The sequence below is a fragment of the Protomyctophum parallelum genome (genome assembly GCF_964188405.1).
Source record: "Protomyctophum parallelum genome assembly, chromosome: 18".
Taxonomy (NCBI): Eukaryota; Metazoa; Chordata; class Actinopteri; order Myctophiformes; family Myctophidae; genus Protomyctophum; species Protomyctophum parallelum.
This window is the reverse complement of record NC_139716.1, coordinates 21,047,138-21,059,184: the sequence shown is the minus strand read 5'-3', so window position 1 is coordinate 21,059,184 and position 12,047 is coordinate 21,047,138. Positions and strand designations below refer to the sequence as shown.

The following is a 12,047-nucleotide window of genomic DNA, read 5'->3' as shown; positions in this document are numbered from 1 at the left end:
TGAAAGAGGAGGGGAGGAAGGACGGACTGAGGAGAGGAAGAAAGAGAAAATGTTTTTCTTTTTCAGAGAGAAGGTTCATGGAAACTCCAGCTACTGTGTGTGTGTGTGTGTGTGTGTGTGTGTGTGTGTGTGTGTGTGTGTGTGTGTGTGTGTGTGTGTGTGTGTGTGTGTGTGTGTGTGTGTGTGTGTGTGTGTGTGTGTGTGTGTGTGTGTGTGTGTGTGTGTGTGTGTGTGTGTGTGTGTACGTCTGTTTTAATCAGAAGCCCACCGCAAAGTCAGATGAAAAAACAGAGGCGATCTTTGAAAAAAAAACAGAGCCTTTATAAATCACAGACCAGAGAAAGAGACTGGGTGGGGGGATGGAAAAGGAGAGGATGAAGTGAGAGAGACAGAAAGAAAGGGGGAGAGAGGAAAAGAGAAGTAGAATTTGGGGCCGTCGGAGTGAAATGATAAATCACTATCACTAAGCTGGATTCACTAACCCTCGTTAGCGCGTGCTCTCTTCTTTCTCCCCTGTCGCGCTCTCGCTGTCTGGCACGCACACACACACACACACACACACACACACACACACACACACACACACACACACGGATGGATGGTTTCACCTGGCATCTGTCCTGCCATGATTAAAGACGACCACGCCACATCAACGATCAACCACACTATCTATCTATTCAATTCAATTCCTATTTTATTGGCACGGGAGAAGTGCGTTTACACTGCCAAAGCGTGTGTGTGTGTGTGTATATACTGTGAATATATATTATACATACACCGGTACATAACAAACTGAAGGTATAATATACAGTAGATAATAATATAGATGTTTGTATTATTTAGTGTGGACAGAGGCTTTAGGACGCAGGAAGCGTCATTTGTGTCATTAGTAAACATCATTAGTATCGTTCCGTCGGTCTATGAAACTAAGGAATCCTTTCTCCTCTTTCGCTCCTCTCCTCCTCCTCCTCTTTGTGCGTGCGTACGTGCGTGCGTACGTGCATGCGTGTTAACAGAGTGCTGGGAAAGTACGTTATGGGGCTTCTGTTTATTTCAGTTCTATAACGGCTCCACGGAGACTCTTCACATGTCCTACAATAATAAACAACCGTGTGCGTGTGCAGAGATTGTCACTGTGACCTGAAATAACAAACGTCCCCAAAACATTCCTGGTACCTCTCTGCATTCCCCAGGTGATGATGTCACTGCGTGGGACCTGGGAGTACACTGAGAGGAGACAGCTTGGGAGTCATCCACACACACGCGCGCATGCGCACACACACACACACGCGTTGCGCACACGCACACACTTTTCTTTGTGGGAAGGAATTGTATTTGTTTAGCTTTTCTCATCTATCTCTCTCTTTCCATACATTTCATTGTCTGTCTCTGTCTCTCTCTCTCTCTCTGTCCCTCTCTCTCTCTCTCTCTCTCTCTCTCTCTCTCTCTCTCTGTCTCTCTGTCTCAGTGTAGACGTTACATAGTCTGTGTGCGTTCCAGTGAATTAGTTCATGTGACCATTACTCTGGTCGCCATCAATATTATAGCGGTTTTATTAACACTGGCACACACGCACGCACGCACGCACGCACGCACACGCAGGTCTCTTGTCTTGCCCATGGCATCATGGTCACGCTCATTCTAAATCCCTAGGTTCTCCCCTCTGGAAGGCCTGAGTCTAAATCCACTTTACAGACGACTCCAAACGTTCAACAAATCCTTCAGGCCTTTTGCTTTTGGATCTCAGCTCGGATCCAACAACCGCACTTAAAAACAAGTCGAAGCTGGCGGCTGGCTACACCTTCTGCGGAAGAATTCCCTGCAAGACGTGTTGCTCTGCCACATTCTAAGCACGGTCCCGTTCGGAGGCTGACGGAGTCATTCAGCCAGGTCTCTGCCGCTTTTCTCCACAGCCGTCTTCTAGCCCATTTTGGGGCGGGGACCCATTTTTGGTGTTTTTTTTTTAAGCATTATGTTACACTTTAGCTATTGAAAAATAGATCTACAAGCTCATAGCGCGCCACAGAGTGGCTTGCTTACGAGCTTGTAGGTCTGCTCTTTTTTGAAAAGTCGCGAAAATGTGGCGCAAATCTTTTGAAAATATGTTCTTTCAGAGCGTCAGGATGTTTTTAACTCAAGTCTTTGCTTCTGGGGGAGTGCGTCCCTGGAACTACATATTTTGAGATGGGGGACTCTGTCGCCGAATAGAGATGATGACATTTGACATGAAAAAGGTTGAGCACCACTGACATAGAAACATGGGTTTTTCATTTTGAAGCCTTTAAAAAAAAAAATCGATCTCAGGTCAAAATGGGTTAATGCTTAATGTATGCTCTGTCGCACGATGCACTGGAAACTGTGCACTGACTTCCATTGCTCCAGACTGTATGACAGAAGCATTTGAAAATTGCGAGAGGCAACAGTCTTGGCGACACGAGACTACAGTGGCTGTGGCTACCAGGCCACATGTCTTGGAATCTTCTCCCAATATCCACATTTAAGAGGCTAGATCGGTTGACTTATTCAAAAGTAAACTGAAGTCAAACACACCTATTATTTGCATCAGCCTTTGACACAATTTAGTCTGAGCATACACTGTAGCACTGAATTACATTCATCCAGCTTTTTGTTAGTTTTTTTTCCTTTTTTTCCGTGTGACTGTTTGTGCATGTGCATTGCATTCCTTTACTTATTACTTATTTTGATTTTTATTTTCCTGTGTTTTATTGTGCAGCCCTTTGGGACATGATTGTCATATTGGGGCTATAATCAAATTTGACTTGACCCAACTTGAAACCTTAGACACATCAGAGCGACAGTTCTCCGCTTCCACGAAAACAAAGCTTTCTTAAAAGTCTGCCATGTTTTTCGTAGTGTCTTTTGATTGGTTAAAACAACATGGCTCTGCTCCTGACATGCTCGGGCTTCCAAGAACACAATTGGACATGATTCGTCTCCCAACTGGAGCCACATCAGCTGACGTCAAATGTTGTGGTCCTCTGAATGTCTCATCGGCCCAATCTGAAGTTTTAACCACATGAGTCACATAGCTAGCTAGGGTTGACTCAGTCCCTTGGAAAAAAGGAATTGTCCCTTATTTCATTTGGAAACTAAAAGATGTGTCCCTTATTGAACTGATAAGAGACACACTTTATTCCTTATTTTTGGAACTCAATCAATGACAGCTCATATACACGGAATTCCTGGCCACGTCCCCTACTAACGTTTCGTTCTTTATGTTGGAGCGTGACTGGCAAGACGTGTTTGTTTGTTGATTCTCGTACTATGGATTCTCGTACTTTGTAACCGAGTCATAATGGAACAACCCGTTAGAGAGCATATTATGTGTTTGGGGATGTTGAAAGTAATGTTATTTCATCAGCTTGACACCCACGCCAGCCCAGCTGCCATACAGTGTTATATATCTTTGAGGTTTGAGGCTAAGCTATATAGGCTAACAACACAAAACTACACTACACAGATGTGCATCATTATCTAACTGCTATTCAGTTACTGAGGAGAGCCTGATCACTTAACGGTAAAATATGAAAGCTGAATTAATAATAGTAATACACATAATACGGGTTGTAACGGCAGCACTACTGTATCTAACTTTCCTCCTCTACCCCGGTTTGGAACCTTGTTTCCTGTGTGTACGTGCTGACATTTTTGCCATTAGGTCAACACTCGTGTCACATCCTGTGTCTAGGTGAGACATGACCTTTGACCAGATCTAAATGGTTCAATAGAAGAGCAGGGAGACGGGACACAATATACCAACCCAATTATATAAGTTAAATTGTATTCAAGTCGTTACTATATTTGGACAGGTTTTTTCTGTCTGCTACACACCCAAATCTCTTTGCCCCAACGCTTGTAGCTTGGCTACTTTTGGCTAATGTTCCCCCCAGAAAATGTGGTTAATTGCCATGAACTTGGCTCAAAATCACGACGAAGGCGGAAGACGACACAGAGGAGTAAAGTTAAGAATCAAACACACGGAATGGATAATCACAATTTAATATCCAAAATGTGCGCATATAGCAGTGACATTCTTTCAGGAAGGTAGTTGTCAACTCTAGCCTATATAGCGTCCCATTTCTGGGCTCGTCGTAAATTCATAATAGGTAAACGTTCTGCAAAAATATCAGATCTTCAAGATCACAGTATATCGTCACACAAGATATGTCGTTATTAGGTGTATAGGACAGGCTTTGACACAACGGATGCGTCAGCATATTTAAAAAATATAGGCGCTAGAGCGCCAGCAGATATTTTACTCTGAAATGCCCCGCCTTCCATTCCCCCCCCCCAAAACCGGGAGGCATAACCTTCCATTCTTTCCTTGCGCTGGTCACACTAAAGTCTCTCTAGAAGTGTTAATATTCCAACCGAGAGGCTGAAGTCGTATGAATCTGATCTCAGGTCAGAATGGGTTAATCAGACCAGTGTGTGTCCAGTGGAAACCTCGTATGAATCTGATCTCAGGTCAGAATGGGTTAACACATTCAGACGTTTGGTACGACGTGTGGAAACGTCATAACTAAGCAAACCGACTGATTGCGACGCCGTGTGTGTACACGTCCTATCGCTTTTTCATTGATATCAAACGACAAATGTAAAGGTATATTCAGTGATTTCACTCAAAAAACCTTAGGTTTCGTTTTTGGCTGGGACCCAAAGCCTTTCGTCCAATCAGGATAGAGAGTCAAAAACGAAACCTAAGGTTTTTTGACCCCTAGGGGTTAAACTGGGGACAGGGAGGAACTCCTTATATGGTCAGCACACTCTATAGTAGAGAGGATTATCGCAACAAAACAAAAAAAATAAGTGATATTTGAATTAAGTGAAATCACTGAATATACCTTTAATTTTTGTTTCATTTTTGGGGGGTTGGCCTATCCTTCTGCAATGTACAGAAAGAAAGGCTAGCCGCGCGTCATCTAGGGAGCTCTCCGTGGTTTTGACCAGATGGCGGAGTGTGTCTGTCGTCGTGTATGCGTGCTCACCGACTTGCATAAGTTACGTTGCTTGTGCAGAAACTGTGCTTCTGATTTTCACAATAAAATGTTACACCCACCCCACCCGCTTTTTGTAATACAAGTTCACGGGTACGGGCGATAACTAAGAATCTTTTCCCCCCGTTTTCAGCCGTCAACTGCGGTTGCCTGTCGGTTATCCGTGGGTAACCGCCCCATTGCAGGACTCTGGTAATAAGTAATCTCTCTCTCTCTCTGTAGATTCCTATGCCATCGTGTCGTTTCTCCATCAGTCTCAGAAGACGGTGACGGTGCGGAACTCTCTGAACCCCATCTGGGACCAGACCTTGATCTTCTACGAGCTGGAGATCTTCGGGGACCCGGAGGTCGTCATGTCCAACCCCCCCAACGTCCTGGTGGAGCTGTACGACTCTGATACATACGTGAGTGTCCTGTCCACACAGATCTGTGTGTGTGTGTGTGTGTGTGTGTGTGTGTGTGTGTCAAGGTTTAGGATCCTTTAGGAATTGAACAAGTGCGGTTCTTCGCAATGTGTGCCGTTGTGATCTTGTAGATCGGCTATTTTCACAATTAGTTTATTGATTACTTGGAATCCAGTAATGGTGTTTTGTTTTGGTCCTGACCTAGCCTCGCGTAGCCAGCTTGTCCTGACCCACAGGTTGAGAACCACTGACCTGTGTGTGTGTGTGTGTGTGTGTGTGTGTGTGTGTGTGTGTCGCGCGCGTTCGCACCCATGTGCCCTTGCGTGTGTGTATTCCAGAACGCAGACGAGTTCATGGGTCGCTGCGTGTGTCCGCCATCCAGCGCCGCCTCCCCCTGCCTGGCGTGGTTCCCCGTTCGCTTCGGAAGCAAGGGCGCCGGAGAGCTATTGGCCGCCTTCCAGCTCATCCGCAGAGACAAGGTGCCCTCCTCATGGCTAAAACGTTTGCGCATGCACGTCGGTCATGTGTGAGATGCACTGTAGACCAATGAATCTTTTCATGTGAAGCTTCTCTCTCTTATCCATTCTCTCATGTCTCTCCCTCCATTAATTATAATCCCTGCAGCCAGCCATTCGTCACATCCCAGGTCAAGAGGTCAGTTTTCCTCTTTCTTTCTTTCTTGATAACATCCCTTGTTTCGTGCTGTGTCTCTCTGTATTCGGGGTTCATTGCCACAGACATACTGTACAAGATGAGTGGACAATAATTAATATTACCAGAAAAACATACCTGTAAATCTAGCTGTCAATGACAGGTTTGTAACTCTGAGAGTGTACAAATGGAACCTTACATGTCTATTTGGTTCCATTTGGACATGGTAAATCACTGTTATACATGTTATGAAGAAAACCTGGAGACGTTCAAAATAAGAACATTTTAATGGTGTGTGTGTGTGGGAAGAAAAAGCCATGGACAAGACCTAGTCTTTGCCACGGACATATTTTGTCCGTGTACGGACATATTGATGATCCCCGTCTGATCCCTTTATTGAGTCTGAAAGTGTTCCAATAGGCCTGTCTCCCAGCCCTTCCTTTTCTGAGCTAGCTGGTGCAAGGCTATGGACCAGATGTAGCCAGACCAGAGCTACATCCCTACCTGCTTTGTCTGCACCATTTAAGGCCGTTTTCCAAATGTTAGAAATGAAAGAAAACAAGATGGTAAGACAGCTAAAACAAATAAAGAATAAAGTTTACCTTCATGGCTTCTGAATGTAGGTCTTTTAATATGTAATGTCTATGGAGTGACGTCACGTCAACGCCACTAGGTCTGGAAAGGGTGTGAGATAGGCTTATTGCAGACATCTGAGGCAGTCACAGAATTCGATAAGACACTGAATATGGTGCAACACTGAACTCCAAGATTAGGTCCTTATTTCAGTTGACCGTGTGTGTGTGCGTGTGTGTGTGTGTGTGTGTGTGTGTGTGGTATAGCGTCGCACTAAGCCTGGATTTCCATTTATTTCCACTTATTTTCTCCTGGCCTGGGAGTCTTTTTTCGAAACAGCTTCAATAGCAGCATCACTTCAACATCACTATATCCACTAACGTTACCGCCGAGCAAAGGTTTCTTGCACCGTTTACTTCCATAATAACATTCAAGAAGAAATAAATAAAATGCTGATTGGCCCAGTTGGAAATCCAACCACTGCTGGATGACAACAGTCAACAACACCAGACCACTCGAGTCACAACATTGAAGTTGTTTAACGGTCACTATTGGCAAGGAAATCCTCCCTTTGCTGCTTATGTGAACTCTGTCTGTGTGTGTGTGTCTGTGTCTGTGTGTGTGTGTGTGTGTGTGTGTGTGTGTGTGTGTGTGTGTGTGTGTGTGTGTGTGCGCACGCAATAGGGAGATGTGCTGTCCACCACACACGCCGTGGAGGAGGTAAGGTCTTTCATTTGATCAACAGCTCTTGACTCTCTGTACTGTGGATGGATTGAAATGCATCTTTTGATCATGCCATGATTTATTTTCTCACCGTGTGTCTTTCCTCGCTTTGCTCTCTTATAACTTTTCCATCTCTTTTTCCTCTCTGGTTTATCTCCTCATGGTTTCCTCAGCTGCTGCTGACAGGATTCCTGTCAGACAACCAATGGGTACTCATACATGTGCATGTGACACACACACACACACACACACACACACACACACACACACACACACACACACACACACACACACACACACACACACACACACACACACACACACACATTCATTCACTCGCACGCATACAGTAGGCTATACTGTATACGCAGTCCTTCAATTCAGTCACATGATGCATGCACACACACACACACATAGCCAGAATAACCCTTTGTTGTGCCCAGGGCTACAATTAGGTTTGCAGGTGCACAGGATTTATTTCCCTTGCTTTTTTTTGCCCCCAGGATACTATTTTGGTGCTGTTATGTTACTTAGTTGCAATACTCCTTAATTTTTTGCCAGGCGTTTGGTAACCCCATGCAGAGTGGCCGGGGGGGCTGCGCGAGTCTGTGCATTAATAAGCCGGGCCTTAGTTGTGCACAAACAGCATTTGAGATTGTCATAGGACATTGACATTTAATCTCTTAAACCCCTCCCCCCCAAAGAATAGGGACAACGGTGTTCACATTGCTTAAGTGTGTGTAGTTCCCCTACACACACTTAAGCAATGTGAACATCTTTCAGGTTAGGCGTTTTTTTTTTCTTTTTTGCCTATATGGTGAGTCACTTCATGGATCAATTTCATGACCGTTGCAGTATAAAAGTAAATCTCGGGACAATTTATTTCATGAAGGGGACATCCTAAAGATGAAAAAACTATGTCCCGTTTTGTTCTACCTCGGGGAGGGCTATATAGTCAACTTTTGGGGCATTTGTTCCTGCACTAGTGTGTGTGTGGCCTTGTGCACACATGTCGGACGGACATGCTCTGTTCCGTCCGTGTTTCATAGCCGCCTCAATGCTTTTCCAATGGAAGTCACGTGGTTTGACTAAACACTTGTGTGTGTGTGTGTGTGTGTGTGTGTGTGGGGGGGGGGGTGTACAGTGTGCGAGTGTCGGCATAGACAATTCCTACAGTGTTCAACGTCAAATGCTGGCAAAAAGCATCGCCAGAACTGTGTGAAAAAGGCTCCACTGGCAGAATTGATATAGAAAGCGAGGGACATAAAACAAATGAAATCAATAAAATGATTTAATTAGATGCAAAATATTGTATATATACGTGTGCATGCTGTGCAGGATGAGTCATCACCTTCTTTTTTTTTATAGCTTTCCAGGAAATGACTAATCGTAATTTGATTTCACGAGACCGTTATAAAGCGTATAGGTTTTAACACACGCTTCCAGAACCTGTCACAGTTGTAGATGTATGACTTTCTTTTTCTTCTTTTTATTTAATTTTTTGTCATTCGACGTTATCCAATATAACGTTAAAGAACACAGCCGATGCACTATAATTCTGCCAGGAAACAGATGCTTCCAACCAGTCAACCAGGAGACTTTTTGGCTAATATTGTCCAGCAACAAAAGTTCAACACAGCTGCATCATGGGATCGTTAACGATCCACAGATTCAGATTTATTATGGCTCGGTTTAACCATGATTCTCTGCGTGGTTTTTTGGTCATAATGTCTTCAAATGCAACGTGAGTCACAGAACCAACAACATGTCTCCAGTACTGTGTGATCTCGTGAAGAACGTTCATCCATCCATCTCTCCTCCTCTCCTTCCCTTCCACGCGTCCATTCATCAAATCGTTCCTATCGTTCTCTCTCTCTCTCGCTCGGCCTGCGTCGCCCACTATCTGGCTTATGGTCTTGATGTTCTCACTCCGTTGGATGGAAAGCCACAGTTTAACTGCACGCACGCACGCACGCACAGACATTTTGATATGCCTCTTCTCTTGTTCTTCTTCATACACTATACTGTGTCTTTCTGATGCCACTGCTGATCCTTCATTTTAAGTGTCATACTGTTTGAATTTTCCCCAAAGAATATTTAACATTTAAGGTCTTTAACTTGAGTAATTGCGTTGCTTAGTGTTGTTAGTAGCTCTTAGACACGCCATGAATCCTTTAATTCACGGAGGCTAGTTTTGTTTTTGTCACATTGCTAAGCCAATAGTTTGATGGCCGGCAGTTGACTCAATTGACCTGCAATTGAGTCTCCTTTTAAGATATAACACTATTGTTTGTCAAAATAGCATGGTTTATTGTGTCTTGTAAATGACATACAGATGTGCCGTTTGATAACTTCACATGTCCTGCCATTGGCAATTCAGTAGATTGTCAGTACTGCATAATTTCGGAACATTTTCAGTGAGAAAGGGGGACATTTGACAAGGTTATACATGTAGCATGTTGTATGTTAATTCTATTCCAATTCCATGAATAGAGTTCTTCTGCCGGACACTTCTTTTCAGTATCGTAGCAGTAGATTTAGCAAGGCTAATCAGTGAATACAATCTGCAGAGGAAACCAGCATTTCCAGACAACTTCCAGGAAAAAGATTGGAAGCGTGAAGAGTTGGAATGGCACATCTGTATCCTTTGTTGATGATGCATCTGTTTACGTGCAACACATGTCCATTTTCCCTCTGGATGTAACCTATCCTAGCCATTCCGAACCTTGTTGCGTGTTCAAGTGGGCCCACTTGAACATGTCCCTGCCCCTGAAGCAAAAGAGTTCCAGGGAACCAAATCTGACCTCATAGGATGAGACGGAAGTGTCATTAACGCTGCTCTGTCCTGTGTTCCTGTTAGCAGCCGGATGACTCTGACCTCCCGTACCCGCCCCCCCAGAGAGAACCCAACATCTACATGGTCCCACAGGGAATCAAACCTGTGCTGCAGAGAACGGCCATAGAGGTACTGGATCACTTCAAACCTCTGGGCCTGTCTTCCCATTCTGACCTGAGATCAGATTCTAAAAATGTCTATTACATCCTGACAGTTTAATTATTAACCCATTCTGACCTGAGATCAGATTCTAAAAGTGTCTTCGATTTTTCAAAATTAGCAGACCTACAAGCTCGTAGCGCGCCACTCGGTGGCGCGCTATGAGCTTGTAGATCTGCTATTTTTCAATAGCTAAAGCATGATGCACCAAAAGGGGTTAAACTTGTTCCACGATGTGTAGAGGTACTTTGTTACGCATAAAAGTCCTGTAATTCAGAATGACGGTTAAGTAAAAGTACAAACGTAACGTGTTGGTATCAAAAATGTACTTGTAGAACCGAGGAAAATGTTTTTTTAATGAAAGTTATTATGCAGATGAGCTGTTTCACATTATTGTGATAATGTGTCAGTGTGTTCATCGCTTGCAGCTAGTAATGGCAGGGCCTGATTTTTATCACTTCTCCTGTAGCTTAACCTATAATAATAATCCATCTCGTATTGTAGGCTATGTTTTGTATTAATAATCTTGCATAGCAACTGTCTAAATGTCCTTAGTACAGTACAGTCAAATACTTGTAGTGAAGTAAAAAGTATAATATTTGCATTTTACACTTTGTTGAATGCTGGAAATAGCTGAACAAGGTCACTCACAACGCGTCACAGCTCGACGGGTTTCAGAGCACAACCAAACATAAAATGACTTGTCTTTTGGTTCTTTTGGATCTCTACTCCACTCATACCTCCCTAACATTTTAGTCTAGTTTTTATTTGTTGACCACTTTGTCGACAATCTATATGCTTCAACCTATATCGCTAGCATCGCTAGAGCTAATCCTCTACTCTGTCTCCCCCTCTCTCTCCAGGTGCTGTGCTGGGGCGTTCGCAACTTGAAGAGTTTCCAGCTGGCCAGCGTTACCTCCCCCAGCCTGCAGGTGGAGTGTGGGGGCTGCATGGTGCAGAGCTGCGTCATACGCAGCGTGAAGAAGAAGCCCAACTTCGACGTCAACACGTACATCATCGACGTGGTGAGAGCTCGAAGGGCGCACGCACGCACACACATACACACACACACACACACACACACACACACACACACACACACACACACACACACACTCTCCTGTCAGCAATCTTTAATTGATTGGATACTTTATTAGTCAGTGATTTAAAAAGCACGGAGGTTACGTGTGAAACATTTGGGCTAAAAGGATAACACAATTTTTTTTCATATGCATTAAATTCATCGATAGAGCATAGAATATTAAAACATTAATGTGTACAAACACAAATATATATTTACAGGGGAGACAATGAAAAAAAAGAAAAGAATACGGCGGTAGTAGTCTGACGTAAATTTAACATCCTACCTACGTCGCAGTTTTTTCCCCATTTTGAATTCCCATAGATAAAAAAATTTCATCACATAAGAACTCTGTTCCAAAAATAAACAAATGATCCCGGCGGTTTGACTCATACGGATATGAAGAATCAAACAAATTAGCGCAATTTTCGCCAGAAACGGACTGTATCAAACTTTGAGTGCCACACTATCGCAAACGAAATAGCCACCTCCCCTGGTCTCTAAACTGCCTCCCCCTGGCCAGCCGGGGCGCCTGTATGGAGGGGAAAGGAACTGGTTGGAAATAACGTGTTCCTTCCACGCGCTACGTCCAACCAGGGAAA

At 43.9% G+C, this 12,047-nt stretch overlaps 1 protein-coding gene across 10 annotated transcripts in view; it reads left to right on the top strand.

Moving 5' to 3' along the window:
* dysf (dysferlin, limb girdle muscular dystrophy 2B (autosomal recessive)) overlaps positions 1-12,047 on the top strand; it is a 148,192-nt gene that overhangs the window by 71,608 nt on the left and 64,537 nt on the right. For 5 of the 10 annotated variants that reach the window (XM_083789304.1, XM_083789307.1, XM_083789310.1 and 2 more), the window contains 7 exons: positions 5,241-5,422; positions 5,761-5,901; positions 6,047-6,076; positions 7,331-7,366; positions 7,543-7,578; positions 10,230-10,334; positions 11,228-11,389. In XM_083789304.1, coding sequence (XP_083645430.1) covers positions 5,241-5,422; positions 5,761-5,901; positions 6,047-6,076; positions 7,331-7,366; positions 7,543-7,578; positions 10,230-10,334; positions 11,228-11,389 — 692 coding nt within the window. The remainder of the gene's footprint in view (positions 1-5,240; positions 5,423-5,760; positions 5,902-6,046; positions 6,077-7,330; positions 7,367-7,542; positions 7,579-10,229; positions 10,335-11,227; positions 11,390-12,047) is intronic. The other 5 variants (XM_083789306.1, XM_083789309.1, XM_083789308.1 and 2 more) reach the window with 5 other exon arrangements.